The 19,742-nt window shown below is 21.6% G+C and overlaps 1 protein-coding gene across 1 annotated transcript in view; it reads right to left on the bottom strand.

Annotated features, from left to right (window-relative positions):
- Nucleotides 1–19,742, bottom strand: part of LOC117170209 (armadillo repeat-containing protein 6 homolog) — a 31,161-nt gene that overhangs the window by 6,457 nt on the left and 4,962 nt on the right. Inside the window, exons 3-4 of the mRNA XM_033356821.1 lie at nt 11,772–12,067; nt 3,512–3,777 (exon numbers count right to left, since the gene is read on the bottom strand). Coding sequence (XP_033212712.1) covers nt 3,512–3,777; nt 11,772–12,067 — 562 coding nt within the window. The remainder of the gene's footprint in view (nt 1–3,511; nt 3,778–11,771; nt 12,068–19,742) is intronic.

The following is a 19,742-nucleotide window of genomic DNA, read 5'->3' as shown; positions in this document are numbered from 1 at the left end:
TATATTTTAACAAAAAATTCAATAGCTAAATTTGTATTTAAAAAATTTCATAAAAAAAATCCTACAAAAAAGATAAATTTTTAACTTAATAAATAGATTTTCGACAACGAATATTCGACAAAGTATCTAACTTATTATTTGTAGAAAAAATTAGAGTAATTTTAAGAGATATTTAGAAGTTTCAAAAAGTTTCAAAATTAATTTTGAACTTGAAATGATATCAAACAATGTGTGTACCGACAAAATTCGACTATTCGTATCGAAATTTTGGTTCAAATACCCACAACTGAATTCAAAACAAAATGTAGATTTTTGAAGATTTCAAGCAAAAAATTTAGAAGCTTTTTGAGAATTGTGAAAGGATCCAAAAAATATAATATTTTCTTAATATTCCTAGGGAAATTGAAAATAATTTTTCATTTTGAAAGATTATTTTAATAGAATATTTTAAAAGATTTTAAGAAATTTCCAGAATTGTCAAAAAAGACCAGAGAAGATTTGAGGGATTTTAAAAAAAATTTGCAACATTTTCTAAAAATTGTAGGAAAAATGTCAAATGATGCTAAATAACAAATAATTATTCTTTTCTCTTAATTAAAAAATTTCAAATTAAATGGGTTTAAAAGTGAGTAATTTAAACTTTAAATTTTTTCAATCATTAAGTCTTTCGAATTGAAATATTAACATCTGGAAATTTCGAAACTTTAAACAAATTTAGAATCGTGTTATCAAATAAATTATTATTCAGTTTTTATTACTTAAAATACAGATCCATTTTCAAAATTATTTATTTATTTAAACTGAATGATATCGTAATTTAAAAAGATATTAGACCTGTTATTTATATTTTTTATATTTATATTTTAATATATTTATATTTAATTACGCATAATTACGCATACTTACTTTTACTTACGTAAATTAAATTAACAGAGTAGTTCAACTTTTAACAAAGTAGTTGAACTTTTAACGAAAAAAGATTATTTCACAACGAAAAATTTAATATTCGATATTTTAACCAAAGATAGATTTTTAGTTTAAATAAAAACCGTTGAATTGATTAATTTTCTACTGAAAAAGATGAATTTTCAATACATTTTCAACTAATTAGTTGAAATTTTAAACTAAAAAATATCAATTTTTATCACAAAAAATTAATTTTAAACAACAAAACGAATATCATACAAAGTATTTGAATTTTCTATACGCTAGTTGAATTATAAAATAAAAAAGATCAATCTTTAACTGAAAATTTGATAGCTAAATTGGTATTACAAAAACTTACTTGAAAAAAAATAAAATAAAAAACGAATTTTCTATGACAGTTAAATTTTTTACCAAAAAAGATGAATTTTCAAATAAATAAATAAATTTCCAACCAAATAGTGAAATTTTTAAACTAAACGAAATTAATTTTTATTACCAAAAATTATTTTTCAAAGAAAAAACAGATATTCTACGAAATATCAGAATCTTATGCCAAATATTAAAATTTTTATACTATAAAAAATCAATTTTTAACTAAAGATTTAATAGCTAAATTTTTATTACGAAAACTTAATTTTCAACAACAAAAAAACGAATTTTCTACCAAAAAAGAAAAATATTTAACTCAATAAATAAACTTTTATCAACCAAATAGTTGAATTCTTAAACTAAAAAAGATCAAGTTTTAAGCACAAAATTTAATAACTAAATTGGTATTACAAAAATGAAAAAAAGCGAATTTTCTACGAGACAGTTCAATTTTCTACCAAAAAAGATGAATTTTCAACTAAATAAATAAATTTCCAAGCAAACAGTGAAATTTTTAAATTAAACGAGATCAACTTTTATCACAAAAAATTAATTTTCAAAGAAAAAACGGATATTCTACGAAGTATCTGAATATTCTCCCAAATACTTACATTTTTATACTATAAAACATAAATTTTCAAACAAAAATTCAATAGCTAAATTTTTGTGACAAAAACTTAATTTAAAAAAACACAAAAAATAAAGAATTTTCTACAAAACAGTTAAATTTTTTACCAAAAAGATGAATTATCAAAAAAAAAAAAAAAAAATAAAATAAAATAAACGTTTAATCGAATAGTCGAATCTTCAATCAAGAAGATTAGTTTTTTACTAAAGAAAATAAATTTAAAATAAATTGCATTAATTTTCAAACAAATAATGGAATTTTTAAACTGAAAAAAATCAATTTTTAATCAAAAATACAATCATTCAATTTTTATTACAAAAATGTATTTTTCAACAAAAAACGAATACACTACAAAGTATTCAAATCTTATACCAGATAGTTAAATTTTTAAACCAAAAAAGTTCAATTTTTCACCTAAAATTCAGAAGCTAAATTTTGTATTCGAGAAATTTATTTAAAAAAAAATTCTACAAAACAGTTAAATTTACTACAAAAAAATGAATGTTCAACTAAAAAGGATAAAGTGTCTACCAAAAATAGAATCTTTTAATTTTCAAATCGAAAAACTAATTTTAAATTGAAAAAAACTAATTTGCAACTAAAAAAACTAATTTCTAAAAAAAATGTTTAATTTTCAAAAAAGAAGTTTAATTTGTACCAAATAGTTTAATATTCTACTACAGAAGTTTAATTTTGAATAAAAAATATGAATTTTCAGCAAAAAAACTTTATCTACGACCAAATAGTTGATTTTCCAAAAAAAGACAAATTTTCAAAAAAATAGTTGAATCTTCAAACAAAATAGATTAATTTTCAAACCAAGCTGTTGAATTTCTGACCAAAAAGATGACCTTTTCTAAGAAAATAGTAACATTTTCAGCCAAATAATAATATTTTAAACCAAGCGATATGAATTCCTAAACAAAAATATGTGAAACTTAAAAAAAAAAACTTTCAACAAAGAATAGTTGGATTTTCTTATTGGGTTCTATTAATTCAGTCCAAATTTAAGCGAAAAAACGAGCAAAATGGGAAATTTTCTGAAATCCCTTGGATTTAAAAAAATAATCTAAAAGCATTCAAAAACTCATATAAAAAAATCCTTTCAGATTCCTGAAATCAAATATTGAATATATATTAGATACCAAGAAATTTTTAATTTTAAAATTATTTCTGGATCCTAAAGCCAATCACAACATCAATTAGGGAAAATATTTTTTTTCTATGATTGCAAAAATGATAAAAAATAAACAAAACATTTTTTTAAATGCTCAATGAAACTTTTACTCAAAATTATTAACAACTTACAAAAAAAATATATCTTGGTGTTTTTAATTCTTTAAAAACCTCTAAGATCCCGAAATTTAGTAATTGAAAGCATAGAATATTTTGTTTAGATTACAATAAAAAAATAATAATTTCGTTAATATTCTAATAATAATATTATAAAATAATAATAATACTATTGAAAAAAAATCGTAGGTTCATCCTGATTAAAAAAAAAACTTTTTTTTTTATTTGGAATTTTTGTGGTCAAAATTCGATAGTTTCGGTTAAAAGGGATTAAAAAAAAAAAGAGAAAATTACCCTGAGCCTCGCGATTACTGAAACTATTAGTGGAGCACTTCCAGAAGTAACAATATGCGCCTTGACATTGTCATTTCCAGCAAGAGCTTTAAGCAGTTTTAGAGCTTGCCAGTTGAGCTTTTCCACATCAGGATGATCAATCATCACATCCAAAAGGAATTTTAATCCACCAGCGTCTTCCACATCTTGGCAAAATTCATTTCTTACGATTAAACATGCTAAAGTTAGCATTATATCACCAGTAACTCCTTTATCATTCCTAAATCCTGGAGAAAAAAAAAACAGATAAATATATTTTTTATCTGAAAAAAGTCGCACAACGACAATAAATAAATTTACTGTTATTTCCCGACTCGAAAAATTTGTCATAGTCGTTGAAATTAAAAAAAAAAAAATGAAGTCTTAAAGCTGAAGATCAAATTAAAAAACTGAAAATTGAACTTTTTTGAATTTGAAACTTTCAAATTGTAAAACTAAAAAAAAATTTTATCACAAAATTTCCTATTCAAACTCTTCATAATTTACACGTATAAAATGAAAATTTTCAACGCTTTTGAATTTAATGATTATATAATATATAAAATATATAATATATAAAATATAATGATATAAAAAAAAATCTTAACTTTTATAAACTGTAGAGTGAAATATTTTTGGTAAAATAATATAAATCCACGCTATCATTTTCAATTCTCTCAATTGAAGAATGAACCAATAAATTGGTAAATTTTCAAATATAGATCCTTTAAGACATTTTAAGTTACAAAAATTAAAACTTGAAGGATTGCAATTTTTTTAACTGCTTAATTTTTATATCAGAAGTTTAAATTTTATTATTTTAAGCCCTTACTCATTAAAAATGGCTAATTACTTAATAATTGCTATTTATACATCACAATTGGTTTTTGTTTTGGAATATTTTAAAATTTACACTTTGTTTCAAATATTTCAATATCTTTTCCAATTTAAAAATATTGATCTAAAACTTATAAATATTTAAAAAATATTTCGAACTTTTTTCCAACTGTTTTAAGAGTTCTGAAAAATAAAAGAATTGTAAATTTTAAAAATAGAGCGTTAAAGGCTTTTTATCTCAAACAATTGAGTTTTAGATTGTTTAGTTTTAAATATTTGAATTATAATTATTCATTGAACTGAACAGTCAAATATTGTTAAATATTTAAAAAATTGGTTTCAAATTGAATGGGTTAAAAACGAAACAATTATTACTAAAAAATATTTGAACGCTATTTAAAAATTTAATAAAAGCGTTTAATTATGAATCTATTATTTGAAAATGATTTTACAATTTCAAATTGTTTATACAGTTTTATAAAGTTTGTCACAAGTAAATTCAATTATTTTTCGATTTTTAATACTCGAACTACAGTTTAATTAAAAAAAGTCAGATTATTAAGTTATATTTATAGCTGCTCAACTGAAAAAGTTTCTTATCAAATTTTTTTTATTTAAAAATCTTTTAATTATTAATTTCGTTTGACTTTACGTCTTCCAAACGGAATTTAAAAATTATTTGAATTGAATTTAAGTTGAAGTCGAACATTTTTTTCAAACTGCAATACATTATGTGATTTGAAATTTGTGATATTTAATGTGATTGGTTTGATTTTCCTTTTAAAAATTTGTAAGATTCTTGGCTAAAAAATTAAAATTAAAATTTCAAAGTTATATAATTTTTCAAACAAAAAGACGAATTTTCAACCAATTATAATCTTTTTACCGTAAAAAAATACACGAATTTTCAAAGAAAAAAAATGTCACTCATAAAATAAAGTTTCAACACAATAATTGAATTTCCAAACAAAACGACGAACTTTCAACAAGAATAATTTTTCGAACATTATAAAGATTTTTTCAATAAACTACATGCATTTTATAATGTATAATTGAATTTCCAAATAATGACAAAAATTTCAGTGAAAAAAAATAAATTGTCAACAAAATAATTTAATTCTCAACTAAAGAGATAAATTTTCAACGAAAAACTTAATTTTAAACAAAACTATAGAGTTTTTTACCAAAAATCATGATTTTTTAACAAAATATGTGAAATTTAAAATAAATAGTTCGATTTCACAAAACAAAAATTTCGCTAAAAAAATTAATATTCAACAAAATAGTTTAATTTCTAACCAAATAGTCGAATTTTGAAAGAAAAAATGTTAATATTTTCAACATAAGGGTTGATGCTTTGATCAAATAATTGAATTTTCATACAAAAATACGAATTTTCAACTAAGAACAATTTTTTACCGTAACAAAATACACGAATATTCAAATAAATAATTAAATTTTCAAATAAGAAAAAAGTTTCACTTAAAAAATAAATTTTCAACACAATAATTGAATTTTATAAACAAAACGACGAACTTTCAACAAGAATGATTTTTCTACCATTAGAAAGATCTTTTTTTAACAAACTACACGTATTTTATAATATATAAATGGATTTTCAAATTATAAAAAAAAATTTCACTGAAAAAAAATAAATTTTCAACCAAAGAAAAAGTTAACTTTAAACAAAACTGTAGTTTTATACAAAAACAATGATTTTTTAAGCAAAATATGTGATTTTAAAAATAAATAGTTGGATTAAAAAAAAAACAAATTCACTAAAAACAAATAATTTTTAACAAAACGACGAATTTGTACAAGAAGAATAATGTTATTACCATAAACGATCGTTTTCAACAAACTACATAAATTTTCAAATATATAGTTGAATTTTCGAATAAAAAAAGACTTCAATGAAAAAAATAAATTTTCAACAAAATAACTGAATTTTCAACCAAAGAGATTAATTTTCAAGGAAAAAGTTAACTTTAAACAACAATGTGGAGTTTTCTTTTTAAAATAATGATTTTTTAACCAAATATGTGAATTTTCAAATAAATAGTTAGATTTTCAAATAAAAAATATAAATTTTCACTAAAAAATCAATTTCTAAACAAAATTCAATTTAAAGTTCAATTTTCAACAAAAATGGTGCATTTTCAATAAAACAGTAGAGTTTCGACCAAAAATCTTGGATTTTTTAACAAATTATTTGAATTTTCAAATAAAAAAGACCAACTTGAGAATTCTTTCTTTTTTATTGCAAATTTTATTTGGTTCAAAATTAAATTATTTTCATGAAAATTCAACACTTTTGTTTTAAAAAATTATCCTTCTTGGTTGAAAATCCAACTGTTTTGAAGAAAAAAAATTTTTTTTTATTGAAAATTAAACAATTTGATTGAAAAATTATTTTCTTCCTTGATTATATAAACTTTTTTTGAAAATTCAAATACTCTGTCCATTCAATTTCAAAATTCAACTGTTTTGCAGAAAATTCGTAGTTTCGACTAGAAAATTGAACAATTTGGTACTAACTCTAACACTTTTACAATATAAAAACATATAAATCCACATTATCATTTTCAATGCTCTGAAATAAAAAATCAATCATATAAACATTAAAATTTTCAAAATTATATGATTCTAGGGAATTTTCAGCTAGAAACATTAAAAATTGCAAAAGTGAAACTTTTTTAACTGGACAACTTCTTAAATTATAAGTTCAATTATTTTAATTTTAAATAGTTTAAACATCCTTAAGAAGCTTCAACATTTTATTTCAAAATCTTCAGTAATATAGAAGTTGTTTTAAATTTGTTCAAATTTAAAATTATTTTTGAAATTATTTCGCAACTTCTGAATATCTTTTAAATTGCACATATATTATTTGTAGAAGAAATTTGAGTATTTTTAGAAGATCCTACTTTAAAGCAAAATGTCGATTTTTGCAGATTGAATGGGTCAAAAACTGAATATTTTAGACCGAAACAATATTTCTAATTTAATAAATCTATTAATTACTAATATATTATTATAAAGTTATTTTCAAGTTAAAAATAGTTGATAAAGTTTCAATCAGAGGTTCAAATGTTTTTAATGACTAAGACTTTCAAATTGAAACAGTTTAATTTTTAACGTTAAAATCTGAAAATTCTTAAATTTGAAATTAATTAAAAATCGTTTTGTCAACTGAATTATTGTTCAGATCCATTAAAACAAATTTTTTTATTCATTTATTAAATAAAAATGTTTTTAGCAAAAATGTTCAACTTCAAACGCTTTTAATTTCTAATTGTTCCAGTTTTCAAAAGAACGTTTTTAAATTGTTTAGATTAAAAATGTAAGCTTAAATATACAAATTTAAAATGGAAGATTTGTTAAGTAACAGATTTATTAATTACGCATTATAAACTGAATAGTATATTCAAAAACGATAAAAATTCACTAATTATTTAAAGAATTTGTATAAATCGAATTTGGACAGATTTTTCTTCTAAAATATGTAAAATTCCCGGTAAAAAAATAAATTCACTGTCATTTACCGGTTTTCCCGGTTTCAAAAAATTCCCGGATTTTCCTGATAATTTTAGTTTAAAATTGTTCCCTTTCTGTAAAAATTTCACATATTTTGGTAAAAAATCAACTGTCTGGTTAAAACATAATTTATTTCGGTTAAAAATGAACCTTTTTGTTAAGAATTCATATTTATAGTTCTAAAATTCAACAATTTAGTGGAAAAGTGAACTATTTGGTTGCAAATTTATATATTTTGTTAAAAATGTATCTTTTTTGGTAGAAAATAATATTTTTAAATTACAAGTGCAACTGTTTGGTTTAAACGTAATTTTTTTGGGTTAAAAAAGAACTTTTTTGTTAAAAATTTGTATTTATAGCTCTAAAATTCAACTATATAGTTGAAAAGTTAACTATCTGGTTGCAAATTTATATAATTTGTTGAAAATTCATTTTTTTTGTAGAAAACAATATTTTTAAATTAAAAATTCAAATGTTTGGTTTAAACGTAATTTTTTGGGTTAAAAATTAACTTTTTTGTTAAAAACTCGTATTTATAGCTCTAAAATTCAACAATTTAGTTGAAAAGTGAACTATTTGGTTGCAAATTGATATATTTGTTTAAAAATGTATCTTTTTTGGTAGAAAATAATATTTTTAAAATAGAAATTCAACTGTCTGGTTAAAAAGTAATTTGTTTCGGTTAAAAATGAATCTTTTTATTTAAAATTCGTATTTATAGCTCTAAAATTCAACGATTTAGTTGAAAAGTTCACTATTTGGTTGCAAATTTATATAATTTGTTGAAAATTCATCTTTTTTGGTAGAAAACAATATTTTTAAATTAAAAATTCAACTGTTTGGTTTAAACGTACTTTTTGGGTTAAAAACGAACCTTTTTGTTAAAAAATCGTATTTTTAGTTCTAAAATTAAGCAATTTAGTTGAAAAGTTAACTATTTGGTTGCAAATTTATATATTTTGTTAAAAATGTATCTTTTTTGGTAGAAAAGAATATTTTTAAATTAGTGGTGCAACTGCTTGGTTTAAACGTAATTTTTTGGGGTTAAAAATGAACTTTTTTGTTAAAACTTCGTATTTATAGCTCTAAAATTCAACAATTTAGTGGAAAAGTGAACTATTTGGTTGCAAGTTGCAAATTCATCTTTTTTTTTGGTAGAAAATAATATTTTTAAATTAAAAATGCAACCGTCTGGTTAAAAAATAATTTGCTTCGGTTAAAAATGAACCTTTTTGTTAAAAATTCGTATTTATAGCTCTAAAATTCAACAATTTAGTTAAAAAGTTAACTATTTGGTTACAAATTTATATATTGTGTTGAAAATGAATTTTTTTCGGTAGAAAATAATATTTTTAAATTATAAATACAAATGTCTGGTTGAAAATTAATTTTTTTTAGAGGATTCAAATATTCAGTTGTCCATTCATCTTCTGCGGTCGAAAATTACTTGGTAATATTTTGCTAATAACCTAAAATCTTGTGAAATTTCTTTAAATCTGTTAAAAGACCAATTATATAAAAAAATGTACCTAAAAAAAATCCATGGAATGAAGTAAAATCCATTAAATTTAGAAAAATCCAAGTAAATTGAAAACATAATTCCAAATAACATAAAAGAATTGGGTCAATTCCCAAAAAATAATTGTAAATCTCTTCTCAAATTTTCTTTCAAGAATAAATTATCACTTAACTAGAGACAACTGAAATAATCTGAAAAATTCACAAATGTAGATAAAGTAGAAAAGACTTTTCTAAATTGACAAAAAAAAAATGATTAAAATAATGAAAATTTGAAATTTTCTGCAATCAGAAATAAATTAATTTTAAACTAAAAACGATCAATTTTTAACCAAAAATGGAATTGTTAAATTTACAGCTGAAAAAATGTATTCAAATATATTGAAACAACTTATAAAATAAAAAAGATCTTTGAAATGCATTAAAATATTAAATCCCTGGAAATTGTTTAAATCTCTTGAAAATGCTTCAGAATCTTTTAAAACATCCTAAAATATTTCAGTATTTGAAAGTCTTCAAACTACTAACATAAATTTAAAATTTCTGGAACTCTTTTTAAATTTCTTAAAATTTTTCGGATCCTTTGAGCACTTGAAAACGTCTAAGAATCTTTTACAATATCCTCACGTATTTCAAATCCTTTTGAACCACATTAAATTACTAAAATCAATATCACATTTCTTTATAATCTTTTAAAATAATCCAATTTTTTAAAATCGTTTACATTTCTCTGAAATTTTGTAAAGCTTTTGAAAATGCCAAGGAAATTGAAAAAAAGATACGTTTAAATATATCAAATCCTTTGATCATTTTATGAATTTATTCCCAGGATCAATTAAATTAAAACTTTAAAAAATAAATCCATTGAATTAAGTAGAAAAGAGTAAATTTATAGAAATCAAAGTGAATTAAAAAACTTCCAGTGAATTAATAAAATTCAAGGGAATTCAAAAGAATTCAGGGTGAATTTCAAACCTTTAAAACTCTACCAAGTATCTCACTTATCATGAATAAATTCTTGGAATGCACTAAAATATTATAAAATTCCGTGATATTCTATGATGATATTTTCTGAAATGAGAAAATCTAGAAAATTCTTTATCCTAAAATATATCAAAAGCTGTAAAATCACTTCAAATTAGTTAAATTAATAATAAAAAAAAATACCTTTGAATCTATTAAAATTCCTTAAAATAATTCAAATTAAAAGCTCCTGAAAATGCCTTAGAATTTCAAATCTTTGAAAACAATCTTTAACAAAAAATTAACACAAAGTTCAAAAGAATTCAAATAAATTGACAAATTTAAAAAATCGAAAAAAATTAGAATGATAACCATAAATTTTGAATGAATTAAGAGAGATTTAAAAGGTATGATAAGAGTTAGATAAAATTCATAAAAAGTTAAGCTACATTCAAAAAGCAATCAAGTGCGTTGAAAATAATAACAAAATATGGAAAAGTTAATTGATTGCGTAAAAGTGAGTGAATTCAGAAGAATTTAAAAGAACTTAAAAATGAAATAGTTAAATTTCCACTTGGAAAAAATTATTTTCAATAAAAAAAAAGACGAATTTTCAACAAAATAGTTAAAATTTCTAACCGAATAGTTTATTTTACAATTAGAAAGATTAATTTTCATACCAAAAAGGCGGTATCTCCAGAAATGAGTAGATCTTTTAAACCAAACATATGAATTTTCGGCAAAAAAGTTAATTTTTTAACCAAATAAATTAAATTTAAACTTAAATTTGCAGGTGAAAAAATGTATTTTTAACCAAAAGAGACTTTTCTAAATAATTCCTAACATAAGAAGTGATAAATCCAAATGAACTGAAACAACTTTAGAAATAAAAAAATTCTTTGAAATACATTCAAATATTAAATTCACTTAAAATTATTAAATCCCTTGAAATGGTTTAAATCACTTAAAAAAAGCCTTAAATCCTACAAAATCTCTCACTTCTCGTGAACGAATTATTTAAAATCTACTAAAATATTGTAAAATCCCATGAAATTATAAGATAATATTTTTTGAAATTTTAGAAAATGTATTAATATACATTGAGTGTTTTAAAATTCCTTAATCCCATTGAACTCCTCGGAAATATTAAAAAATATCTTAAAATCTCATAGGTCCTGTTAAAGCCTTTCACATTTTTCGAAATTCTAGAAAATTCTTTATCCGAAAATATTTCAAACGCTTTTAAATCATTTCAAATTAATGAAGTTGTTAAAAAAAAATCTTTTCAAATTAAACGGCCTAAAATATTAAAATTTTCTGCAATCAGAAATAAATTTCGGGATTTTCAAAATTAAATTCCTGGTCATTTCCTGGTCAAGTGACTTACTTGGTAACAATCCAGTTAAAACGTCGAGAGCACCTCTAGCGATAACACTTGCATGCTCGTGAGCTTTTCCAAATTCGTGTCTGACATCGTCATCCAAAACCAAAGCTCTGAGCACTCCACAAACATCTCTCACTTCAGATTCGGTTAATTTTTCGCTCATGAGTATTACTTGCAATTTATCAAAAACTTTGGCATTGAATATATTCTGTCTGTTGATTTCGTGTTTTATGCAACACTCCCTTATCCATTTGAGTAAGCATCGCAAAGTTTCAGAATCGTCTATTGTGTCCAAAATGCTGAAAAAAAATTTCACTGATGGTTTTTGCACATCAACAGTTCTCACAGTCCTTATGAGAACAAATATAGGGACGAAAGGTTTAGTACTGAAGGCTTTAAAATTTAATAGTAAAATTTTTAACCCCAAAGAATGAACTTTCAATGAAACGATATAATTTCTCCATTTGTAGTTAAAAATGGATATTTTTTTAGGTAAAAAGTGATATTTTTCAGCTAAAAATTTGGCTGTATTGCTAGAAGATTCATCTATTTGTTAAAATTGTCTCTTTTGGTTGAAAGTGCAACAGTTTGGTGTAAATTGAACTATTTTGTTGAATTTCTTTTTTCAGTGATAGTTTGTATTTTTTATTGGAAAATTCAACTATTCTTTTCGGAATGAAAATTCGACCATTTTGGTTGAATTTTGCTGCTTTTTTTCAAAATTGGACTATTTGGTTGGGAATTCTTCTTTCTATGTAGAAAATTCAAATATTTTATAAAAAGTCGAGGCTTTCTGGTTCAAACTCAACTGTTTTATTGAAAATTCACCTCTTTGGTTAAAAATTGAACTACTTTGTTGAAAACTTATTTTTGAATGAAAATTTATATTTTTTATCTGAAAATTCAACTATTTAAAAATTCTCAGAATTTGTTAAAAAAAATCATATTTTTTAATAAACAGGTAAATATTATTATTTGCTTAGTTCATTAATTTAATATTTAAATTTATTTATATTTATATAAATAACAATTAAATTAAATTTACTAATTTAATCATCAATGCCTTTTTCCTTGAAATTTTTTCTCGTTGGTCGAAAATGCAATTATTTTGTTGGAAATTTATTCTTTTTAAATGAAAATTTTTCTTATTTGAAAATTCATGTATCTTGTTAAAAAAGGTCTTTTATGTTAGCGAAATTATTCTTCTCATTGAATGTTTGTCGTTATTTGAAAATTAAATTATTGTGTTGAAAATTTATTTTCTGATTGACATTTTTTTCTTTGAAAATTCGTGTATTTTGTTACGGTAAGAAAATTGTGCTTAGTTGACAATTCGTCTATTTATTTGAAAATTCAATTATTTGATTAAAACATTAACTATTATATTGAAAACTTCAACTTTTTTTTTCAAATTTCGACTATTTGGTTAGAAAGAAAAAAAAAACAAATTTACAACACATTGTTGAATTTTCAAGCAAAAAAAAGTGGAATTTTCTTCAAAATAGTTGGATTTTCAGCCAAGAAGGATAATTGTTGAAAACAAAAGTGTTGAATTTTCATCAAAATAATTTAATTTCGAACCAAATAAAATTTCCAACCAAAAAAAAAACTATTAACCAAAAAATTTAATAGTAGACTTTCGAACTGCATAGAATGAACTTTCAACCAAAAAATGTAAATTCTCCATTTTTAGTTCGAAATTAATATTTTTTTAGCTAAAAATTTGCATTTATTACTAGAAAACTCATCTATTTGTTGCAATTTTCTCTGATGGTTGAAACTTTAACTGTTTTGTGGAAAATTGGACTATTTTGTTTAAAAATGATTGTTTTTCAGTGATAGCTGGTCTTTTTTTTTAAATGCAACTATTGAACTATTTTGTTGAGAATTTATTTTTTTTTAGTGAAAATTTATATTTTTAATTTGAAAATATAATTATTTATTTGAAACTTCACATATTTTGCTAAAAAATCATTATTTTGGTAGAAAACTCCACATTGTTGTTTAAAATTAACTTCTTCATTGAAAATTTATTTCTTTGGTTGAAAATTGCATCATTTTCTTGAAAATTTTTTTTATTTGAAAATTCAGGTAGTTTGTTAAAAAAGCTCTTTTGTGGTAGGGCAATTATTCTTCTTGTTTAAAATTCGTCGTTTTGTTTAAAAATCAATTATTGTGTTGAAAATTTATTTTTTAACTGAAAGTTTGTATTTGAAAATTAAATTATTTATCTGAATATTCGTGTATTTTGTTAAGGTAAAAAAATTGGCCTTGGTTGAAAATTCGTCTTTTTGTTTGAAAATTCAATTATTTGATTAAAACATCAACTATTCTGTTGAAAATTTAAACATTTTTTCTTTCAAAATTCGACTATTTGGTTAAAAGTTAAACTATTTTGTTGAAAATTCAATTTTTTGCAGTGACATTTTTTTTAAATCCATCTAATTTAAAATTGGCATGTTTTGTTAAAAAAATCATTCTTTTTGTTAGAAAACTCTACAGTTTTGTTTAAAATTAACCTTTTCGTTCAAAATTTATCTCTTCGGTTGAAAATCCAATAATTTTGTTCAAAATTTATTCTTTTTAAATGGAAATTTTTCTTCTTTGAAAAAATTATGGATTTGAAAATTCATGTATTTTGATAAAATAGATCTTTTATGATAGAAAAATTATTCTTGTTGTTGAAAATTCATTGTTTTGTTTGAAAATTTAATTATTGTATTGAAAATTGATTTTTTTTCTTATTTAGAAATTCAACTATATATTATAAAGTACATGTAGTTTGTTAAAAAAGATCTTGATTATGGTAGAAAAATCATTCTTGTTGAAAGTTCGTCGTTTTTTTTGAAATTTTATTTTTAGAGTGACTTTTTTGTTGTTGTAAATTCGTGTATTTTGTTACGGTAAAAAAATTGTGCTTGGATGAAAATTCGTCTATTTCTTTGAAAATTCAATTATTTTATTAAAACATGAACTATTATTTTGAAAATTTTAACATTTTTTCTTTCAAAATTCGACTATTTGGTTAAAAATTAAACTATTTTGTTGAAAATTCAATTTTTTGCAGTGAAAATTTATATTTTTAATTTTTGAGAAACCAACTATTTATTTGAAAATTCATGTGTTTCGCTAAAAAGTGATTCTTTTTGTTATGAAACTTTAAAAGTTATACTAAATATTTGTAATATTTACAATAATTTATTGATAACTCTAAAATTTTAATTTAAATTTGTTGTTCAAGAATGTTATAAATTTTTAAAAGGAAAATCAAACCAATCAATTGACATATCACCAATTTCATATTATATAATATAATGCAATTTTTAAAAAATTTCGATTTCAACTTAAATTCAGTTTAAATAATTTTAAAATTCCGTTTTCAAGTCCTAAAGTTATGTGCAATTAATAATTCAAAGATTTTAAAATAAAAAATTGTCTGTAAAAACTTTTTCATTTGATCGGCTATAAATATAAATCAATAATATGATTTTTTAAAAATAAACTATAGTTCGAGTATTAAAAATGAAAAAAAAAAATTGATTTTAGTTCTGAAAAACTGTATAAAAAATTTGAAATTGTAAAATAATTTTGAAATATTAGATTCACAATTGAACGCTTTTATTAAATTTTTAAATAGTATTCAAATATTTTGTAGTATTAATTGTTTCGTTTTTAACCCATTCAATTTGAAATTTTTATATTGAGATAAATACCATTTTTTTAAGTATTTGACTGATCACTTCAATGAACAATTATAAATCAAATATTTGAAACGAAACAATTTAGAAATGAATTGTTTGAAATGGAAAGCCTTTAATGTTCTACTTTTAAAACTTACAATTCTTTTATTTTTCGGGGCTCTTAAAACAGTTGAGAAAAAGTTAGACATTTTTTTTTAAATACTTAAAAGTTTTGAATAAATGTTTAAAAATTTAAAAAGATACCAATATATTTAAAACAAAGTGTAAATTTTAAAATTTTCCAAAACAAAAATCAGTTTTGATGTATAAATAAGAATGATTAAATAAATATAAATTTGGAACGAGTAAGGACTTGAAATAAAAAAATTTAAACTTCTTATTTAAAAAGTGAGCAGTTTAAAGAAAATTTCAGTGCTTCAAGTTTTAATTTTTGTAACTTAAAATGACTTAAAGGATGTATATTAGAAAATTTACAAATTTATTGGCAGTTCGATGACATTTATATTTTAAATTATTCAATTCAAAAGCGTTAAAAGTTTTCATTTTATACGTGTAAATTATTGAGAGTTTGAATAGGAAATTTTGTAATAAAAAACTTTTTTAATTTTACAATTTGAATGTTTAAAATTCAAAAAGTTCAACTTTGAGTTTTTTAATTTGATTTTCAGCTTTAAGGCTTCAGTTTTTACGCGCTCAAAGGGTAAAAAATTCAGGATTTATTCAGAAGATTTCAGAATAATTCAATTTACATTCAAAGTAATTCAAATGAATTGGGCAAAATGTTAAAAAATGAAAAAATTCCATTGATCTCCGTAAAACTGGATTGAATTTAGAGGAATTAGAAAGAATTAATTCAATTCAGTAAATTTGAAATAAGCTTAGAAAAATGCAAACGAATTCAAAGAATTTGATAAAATGCCTAAGAATTGTTAAGATGAGTTTAATAGGCTTCAGGATCAAATAAATAAAAATTTTTTAAAATTAAAATAAAATTTACTTAATCAAGTAGAATTGAGTGAATTTAGAAGAATTCAAGTGAATTAAAAAAATTGAAGTCCTAACATAAGAAGTGACTAATTACGACAAAATCATTTAAGATAAATCCAAATGAACTGAAACAACTTTAGGAATAAAAAAATTCTTTGAAATGCATTCAAATATTAAATTCCCTTAATATTATTAAATCCCTTGAAATTCTTTAAATGTCTTCAAAAAAAAGCCTAAAATTCTACAAAATCTCTTACTTCTTGTGAACAAATTATATAAAATCCACTAAAATATTATAAAATCCCATGAAATTATTAGATGATATTTTTTGAAATTTTGGAAAATGCATTAATATACATTGAGTTTTCTAAAATTCCTTAATACCATTGAAATCCTCGGAAATATTTAAAAATCTCATACGTCCTGTAAAATCGTTTCACATCTTTCGAAATTCTACAAAATTCTTTATCCGAAAATATTTCAAACGGTTTCAAATCACTTCAAATTAATGAAATAAATTAAAAAATCCTTGAAATCTTTTAAAAGGCTCCTGAAAATGCCTTAGGAGTTTTAAAAATGGCCTAAAATCTCAACAAATTTCTCCAAATTATTAAAATCTATTAAAAATTTCTCGGAATATTTAAAAATACCCTGAAATATTTCAAAAAATTCATGACTATTTTATAGGAGAATAAATTATTTAAAATTTAAGCAATCTAAACTAGATTAAAATCAAATTCAAAATCCAGTTTTAGGCACAATACTTGGGTTTATTTTCAGGAATTCTATAAATTAATAAATAAAATTATTGTATATATCATATTGAATTCTACACGAAGAGATTTTTCAATAAATAGATGAATTTTCATCTGAAATGATGAATTTTCAACTAAAAAGATGATTTTTCAACAAAGTAATTAAACATACAAAAAATATAGTCGAATTTTCAAATAAAATTGAATTTAGATAGATAAATTTTTATCTAAAGTGATGAATCTTTACAAAAAGTTAAGAATAATAAAAAAAAACAGTTGAATTCGACCAAGACGAATTTTTAACAAAATAAAGAAATCTTTAAACAAAGAAGATAAATTTTCAACCCACACAGATGAATTCGTTAAAATAAGATGGATTTTCAACAAAAGAGTTAATTTTCATGCTATAAAGTCAAATGTTTTAAAAACCGGTTGATTTTTAAACCTGAACAGATGAATTTTCAACCGAAAAGATTAAATTTCTACTAAAAGATAACGAATTTTAAACAAAATAGTTAAATTTATAACGATTATTAAATTTTTTAAATCTTCAGTTAAATAAATTAATACTGTACAGAAAAAAAATGAATTTTCAACAAAATAGTTAATTTTTCAACCAGAGATGAATTTTTATCTAAACTGAGGAATTTTCAAGAAATAAAATGAATTTTTAACAAAGAAGTTCCACTTTCAACCAAGTATAGTTGAATTTTTAACCAAGAAGATTAAGCTTTTACTATAGAAAATTAATTTGAAACAAAATAATTAAATTTTCAATTAAAAAAATATCAAATGTTCAATTTTAAACAAAAAAAAATGATATTTTAACAAAGCAGTTGCATTTTCAATCTAGAAGATTAATTTTTTATTCGAAAACGAACAACGAACAAAATAAATTTTTTAATCAAGGAATTAAATTATTATCTAAAAGAATAGCTATTTTCAACTAGAAGTGAAATAGTTACATTTTCGGTAAAAAACTTAATTTATAACAAAACAAATAGTTTTTAACAAAATAGTTAATTTTTCAACCAAAATATGTCTTTTGATCTAAACTGCTGTATTTTAAAGGAATAAAATGAATTTTTTAACAAAATAGTTCCACTTTCAAACAAATATAGTTATATTATCGACCAAAAAGATGAATTTTTAGTAAAGAAAAATAATTTTATGCTGAAAAAAAGAGATGAATAGTCAACCGAATAGTTTGATTACCAAGAAAAAATGAATTTTAACCAAACCGTTGTATTTATAAACAAATAGTTCATCTTTCAAATAAAAGAGATGAATTTTCAATAAAATGCTTTAAAATTTTCACAAGAAAATATGATTTTTCAACAAAATGGTTGAATTTTCAATCAAGAAGATTAATTTTCTATTGAAAAATGAATTATGAACAAAATACACAAATTATTTAACCAAATAATTGAATTTTCATATAAAAAAATATGAAATAAAATAATATATAATATAAAATAATTAAAATAAAAAGTTGAAAAGTTAAATATTCAGTTAAAAAGATTATTTTTGTAAGAAAAAACGAATTTTCAACCAAATAGTTAATTTTTCAACCTGAGATGAATTTTCAAAGAAATGTTTAAATTTTTTCCAGCCAGTGGAATTTTAAATCCAATAATTAATTTTTCTAAACCAAAAATTGATTTTTTTGTAAGACAGATAAATTTTCCAATCAGAAGATGAATTTTGTACTGAAAAAATCAATTTTTAACAAAATACATACATTTTTAAATATGCAATTGAATTTGCAACTAAAAAAAGAACAGATGTTAAATTTTTGGCAATAAAATATGATTTTGCAACCAAATTGTTGCATTTTCAACCAAAAAGATTAACGTTATATTAGAAAAATGAATTATGAACAAAATCCATCAACTATTTAACTAAATAAGTGAATTTTTATATCAAAAAATTTCAATTTTCGACTTAAAGTAGAATAAAAATTAATTTGTTACCCAAGTAGTATATACTTTCAACCAAGTAAAGTTGAATTTTCAACCAAGAAAATTAATTTTCTACTGAAAAAAACAACAAACTTCAAACTATTTTTGTAAGAGAAAACGAATTTTCAACCAAATAGTTCATTTTCCAACAAAGCAGTTGGATTTTTACAATAAAAAAATGAAATTTCTGCTAGAAGAAATAAATTTTTAACCCAATATTTTTATGTTAAAAAACAAAGTGTAATGAAACTATTGTATTCATAACCAGATAGTTAATCTTTTAAAAAAGAGATGAATTTTCAATGCAATATTTAAACAGTTCACCGACCAGTTGAATTTCCAATCAAATAGTTAATTTTTCTAACCAAAATTTTTTTTTTTAAAACAGTTGAATTTTAAACCAAAAAGATCAATTTTGAACCAAGAAGATTAATTCTATACGAAAAAAAAACAGATTTTTAACAAAAAATATAAATTTCCAATTAAAAAAAAAAGATCAATTGTCAACCAAAAAAATAGAAACTTCGGCAAAGAAATTTATTTTTACAAAAAAAAAAAAAAGAACACAAC

The sequence above is a fragment of the Belonocnema kinseyi genome, chromosome 3, assembly GCF_010883055.1.
Source record: "Belonocnema kinseyi isolate 2016_QV_RU_SX_M_011 chromosome 3, B_treatae_v1, whole genome shotgun sequence".
In the NCBI taxonomy this organism is placed as follows: Eukaryota; Metazoa; Arthropoda; class Insecta; order Hymenoptera; family Cynipidae; genus Belonocnema; species Belonocnema kinseyi.
The sequence above is the reverse complement of the archived record's forward strand: the minus strand, read 5'-3'. Positions and strand labels throughout refer to the sequence as shown.